Below are 5,086 nucleotides of genomic sequence, written 5' to 3'. Positions count from 1 at the left end.
TTTTAGGACATTTTGGAGTTTAGTTAATATTTCAGCTACATGCTAGCTATTTTGGCTAATTTAGGATTTTTAAAGTTTTTTTAGGCTGGAGTTTAGCTAATATTTCATCTGGATGCTAGCTATTTTAACTAATTTAGGCTTTTGTTTTGCTTTTTTAGGCTATTTTAGAGTTTAGCAAATATTTCAGCTGATTGCTAGCTGTTTTGGCTAACTTAGGCATTTTACGTTTTTATGGCTAATTTGGCATTTGACTAATAATATAGCTTCCTATAAGCTTCAGCATATTTAGCTATTAATTTCAGCATCTTTAGCTATCACCATTAGCATCCTCTGCTGCCAAATTCAGCTTACATCAATCACACTAGCATTATAGCAGGTAATGCTATCTATCTAGTTTTTAGTTAGTTCAAAGCTAGTGATGGTTAAGATGTGTGCTTTACATCCATTTTGTGAATGACCCGATTAGATGACTAATTAGAAAAAATAATCGGTGATTAGTCGACTACTAAAATAATTGTTTGTGGCAGCACTAGTTTGTGAGGCTCCCTCTCCAAAAGCGAATTGCTGTAGTTTGTTCCGAGGTGAAGCGGGTTCAGTCCATCAGGATCTCTCCTCCCTCTGCAATTCTCTCTGCAGCTTTTGGGGAAAAGTTGAGCAGCCGCATGCTGTCTGTAAAGCCCAAACATCTGTGGAAAGAAGTCTTTGGTATGTCTGCCAGATTGACTGACTCAGCAGGCTCCACATTGTAACTCTGCTGCACACTACGACCTTATGGGTTTTCAGAAGCACGTTCCAGGAGTTGTCATGTTCAGTATTTTGCTCTCAGCTCCTTCGAGGAACGATGTTAAAAGTCGTCAGCGCTCTTGTAATTACTTTAATAGTAGCGGAAAGGCCATGTTAACTTATTAACGTGTCATAATAAGGTCTTTGCTACATTTGACATCAATTATGCGCCTTTCTCTCTCGGCTGTGTGTTTCAGGAAGCCTCGGTGCACCCTCGGTGTAACCTCCAGCAGCCGTTTGCATGTCGCCTGCAGGTGTTACCCGAGCAACAAGCCTCTTTTGATGTTTGTTTCAATGCCTTTCTATGCACAACTTGCTAGTACAATGTTTTTTTTTTTTCTAACATGTGGGTCAAAAACGTAAATATTGTTGTTTTAAATTGAAAAAAGTCCTGCTCCAGTCATCTTTTGATTTATTTTCAGTATTTCCAGTGGGCTTTTAATTATGATTATGGCGCTTTTCGTTTTCCAGAGCATAGTTTCTAAAACTTTTTCCGAGTATGAGGCTACCACCCGACGGATTGTCCCCAGAAAAATTTTAAAAATTAGTGGCCATTATTTGCATTTTCTTGGTATCTTGTGCATTATTTCAGCTGATTTCAAAGCAGCAGACAAGGGACATTTAGTAGGCATGTGTATTTGGGCTGGATTGATAAAATCAATTAATCAATCTGAATTGACCTAAGCTTAATTGATGAGTAATCGATCCATGAAAGTAGAGATTGATTTAACGCATAATGCCAAGTCTGTTAGCTTGATGCTAATAGGATTTCCCATAGATACATTTCTGACTAAATAAACATCTTTACTTACTAGGAAATATTTTTAAGTAACCATTTGTGGACTAAAACATTGTTTTTTTTTGCTTGTACTTTCATCTTCTTCTGGAATAAGGTGTAATGCTATAGTGCAATCGCACCTAGTGGCCAAACTGAAACGTCCTCCAGGAGATGCCGAACAATTTTGGAGCTTCTCCGCTTCAGAATCCATGTAACTGTATGGTAATAACAATCTCATTATAATTTCACTGATAACAATATGTGAACTGTATCAGATTAATATAAATGTATTCAAAACCTCTACAGATTATTAATGTCTTTCCAAACAAATGTGTCTAAATGTGTAAGCTCAAAATTGAATCGAATTGAAAAGTAGTGGATTGAAAGAATTGGAAAAAATCGGAATTGAATCGATCCAGGATCTGGTGAATTGAAAGGAATTCATTCTGGAAATTATTGGTGATACCCAGCCCTAGTGTGCAGTACAATACATAACACGATACACATGTCACGATACATATCACGATATGACTTTACAAGAACCTTTTTTTTTTTTTTTTTACAATTTTCTTTGAAGAGAAAAATTCTTCCTGAATATGAATACACATTTTATGTTAATAAAATTGTAAAAAAAAAAAAGAAATAATTGTATTTAATGATCTCAACGTTAAGCAGTGCAACTATTCTCATATTCACTGCAAGTTTCTTTTTCCTAATAAAATTCATAGTACTCTTCTTTTGATAAATTAAGAAATATTTGTTCCTTAAGGGAGCAACCAATATAGTCTCATTTTCCCAACAAAATATGTTTCAGTATAAGAAACAAAAAAATAGAACCAAAACGGTTCTTAAAGTGCTAAATATGTCTAACATTACAAAATGTAGCTTTTAAACAGTTCAGGAGACTGAACGATATTGTTGCTGCTCAAAGAGGCAAGATGTGCTGTCCTGAAACTAGTGGTCAGGGGTTTAGGTGGAAAACAAAAATAAAATGCTGAACTGCATTTTCTCATAAATAATTCATTAAATATCGTTTGTCAACATTTTAAATCAATACAATTGATGCTAAATCAAATATCGCGATACATCGCTGAATCAGTTTTTCGCTACGCCCCTAGAATTTAGCACTGAACTTCTACTTGTTTTCCTGTGACTGCTTCTCTCAACTTTGAAAAGTTTTGAGGAGTGATGAATGAGTTGTTTCTGTCTTATTTAGCACAGCAGCACAACACTGTGTGGAAAAAAGTACCCCGGTACATGAGGAGATCTGTCAGCCTGTAGTCACTCCAAAGCTGAAGATCAGGAAAATTCTGTGCTTATTATTTTTTTTTACAAAAATAAAATTGCTTTCTCATATAGTGTGTGCTTGTGTAGCAAAAAAGTGTGTGCACAGTAAAGGATGAACATTGAGAACCCAATCCTATTTTTTTTTAAAAGTATTTTTTGTGTGTTTTGTACATGTTCTTGTCACATTTTTCATATAATAGAGGAGCTATATAAAATAATTTATGAATAAAACTGCATTTCTGAGTAATTCTTAATTCAAATCAGGAAAACCGGATGCTTGAAAAAGCTCAGACTAATGACAGCTGCTGAAATGGGCGTGCCAAGGTCTCCCCTCCCCCCCTTTCACACCCTGGTCCTCTCGCACTTATGAGCGTTCAACTGTTATGTGCTCGATCCAGTATTTATTGCTGTTATTTTTGCGCCGCTAATGTTAGCTTGAGGCTATAAGCCCAAGCGTGCAATCGGAGCTCTGTCAGCATTGGGGAGGGGGAGGGGTTGCTGAAGCCAATAGTCCCGCCCACAAACAGAATTGTATTTCTGATGAGATGCTGCATAAAAAAATGATTAAACATTTTTGATTTTAGCTTAAAAGCTTCACAATCATAATTGAAAGATCACTGGGACCGATTTTACAAAAAAAAAAAAAGAAAATTCATGGTTGGAGTAGGACTTCAAAGAATATCACCAAAAGGAGAGTGAAAACTTTCCAATCAGAAATAAATTCTCGCTATTGACGAATGGCGAGTGTTATTTTCGAACCCCGCATGCGAGGTACTAAATAAAACTGTTGCCGGTGACTATTTTCGCTGGATGGTATCAAATACTTTTGAAGCTCCTCGTCTATACAGAACATCCGCAGTTCATTAGAATTTCACCTTTAAATTGTGGGCGGGACCAAAGGCGTGGCACCACCCCATCCCCCTTCCCAATCTCTTGGCTGAAAGCTCTAAAATAGTGAGCAATATCGGAGCTATCCAGTCGTAGTTTTGAGCCAAATATCGGCTCAGACGAGGAAAACTATTTGTCTACAAATTTTTCAAACTGCATTTTTTTCCTGATTAACAATGATTTGAATGGAAAAATACACAGAAATGCATTTTTAAGCTTCATTTTCTTAAAATGTTTCTTTATTATTAAAATATCCCACAAGAACATGTTGAAACACTATTTTCATTAGAGCGGGTCTTTAGCGATCCATCCCGTCACGTCTTTGAACCTGTAACTTATGTTTGTTTATGTCTGCATTGATTTCCAATCTTCTCTCTCTGACTCGGAGCTTCGCTCCGCTCAAATAAGCTCCCAGAATAATTCGGGCCGCGGCGCCCTTCTCTCTAAACGACGTCTGATCGTTGTTTATCTGACCCGTGTCTGCGCCCCGCTCTTCACATCCAGGAGAGCTCGCTCGTGCCAAACCGTGATGCTTTGACAACGCCGCCATCAGCCGAGAGCGCTGCCTGGCGTTCCCGACTCTTTGTGCCCTGACTGCCGATGAGCTGCTGCTGAAAGATGTTGTCTGTGTGTTGCAGAGTACGAGGACGGCAGCCTGTCGTCGTGGGTGAACAGGGAGCGCTTCCAAGGATACCTCCAGATTGATGGTTTTACGTTGTACGAACTGGGAGAAACAGGTGGCGTATGCAGTTTTCATACATAAATTCCACTGCACCAATGAATATTATTATACCGTCAAATGCATACAAACATGAGTTCCTTATTTTCCAAAAAATTCATTCATTTTTAGTCAGAAAATAAAGAATATTTTCCATAAAATCCTGCAGAGAAAAATTGGAAACATGGAAAACTGCAGTTCATTTTTCTTAGAAATTCAAATGATTAAATATGAGATCTGGTTTGGGAGCTAAAGTTACTTGTAAGCATCTTTAAAATGGTGTGCTAAGTACCAGCATATATCAAGAGCATCAGCAGAATTTTGCCTTCAAATAAACGTTCTGTTGGCCGTAAAAATTAAAAACCTCGACGCTATCGTTGACACGTCTGTTGGAAAGAGCCTCCTCACCCTTCAGAAACGACCTGCGCTGCTCATCTCGTTCAAACACTCTTCAGGAGGTGATTTAAGGTGGAGTGAAACACAAACTGCCTTTTAAACGGCAGCAAATTGATGCTTTGTGCTGAGGAAGCCGTTTAATATTAGACGCAGTGTTTTGGCACTGTGGCGACGCTCGTCGAACGGTCGCTGCGTTTTTCCTCAACCGGGAGTTGCTTAGTAATACGGATCGGGCT

At 38.1% G+C, this 5,086-nt stretch overlaps 1 protein-coding gene across 1 annotated transcript in view; it reads left to right on the top strand.

Annotated features, from left to right (window-relative positions):
* The window catches only part of tmx3b (thioredoxin related transmembrane protein 3b), a 56,168-nt gene that overhangs the window by 20,493 nt on the left and 30,589 nt on the right, over nucleotides 1-5,086 (top strand). The window contains exon 10 of the mRNA XM_024280412.2: nucleotides 4,375-4,473. Within this exon, the coding sequence (XP_024136180.1) occupies nucleotides 4,375-4,473 (99 nt within the window). The remainder of the gene's footprint in view (nucleotides 1-4,374; nucleotides 4,474-5,086) is intronic.

The sequence above is a fragment of the Oryzias melastigma genome, linkage group LG20, assembly GCF_002922805.2.
Source record: "Oryzias melastigma strain HK-1 linkage group LG20, ASM292280v2, whole genome shotgun sequence".
NCBI classification, from domain to species: Eukaryota; Metazoa; Chordata; class Actinopteri; order Beloniformes; family Adrianichthyidae; genus Oryzias; species Oryzias melastigma.
The sequence above is the reverse complement of the archived record's forward strand: the minus strand, read 5'-3'. Positions and strand labels throughout refer to the sequence as shown.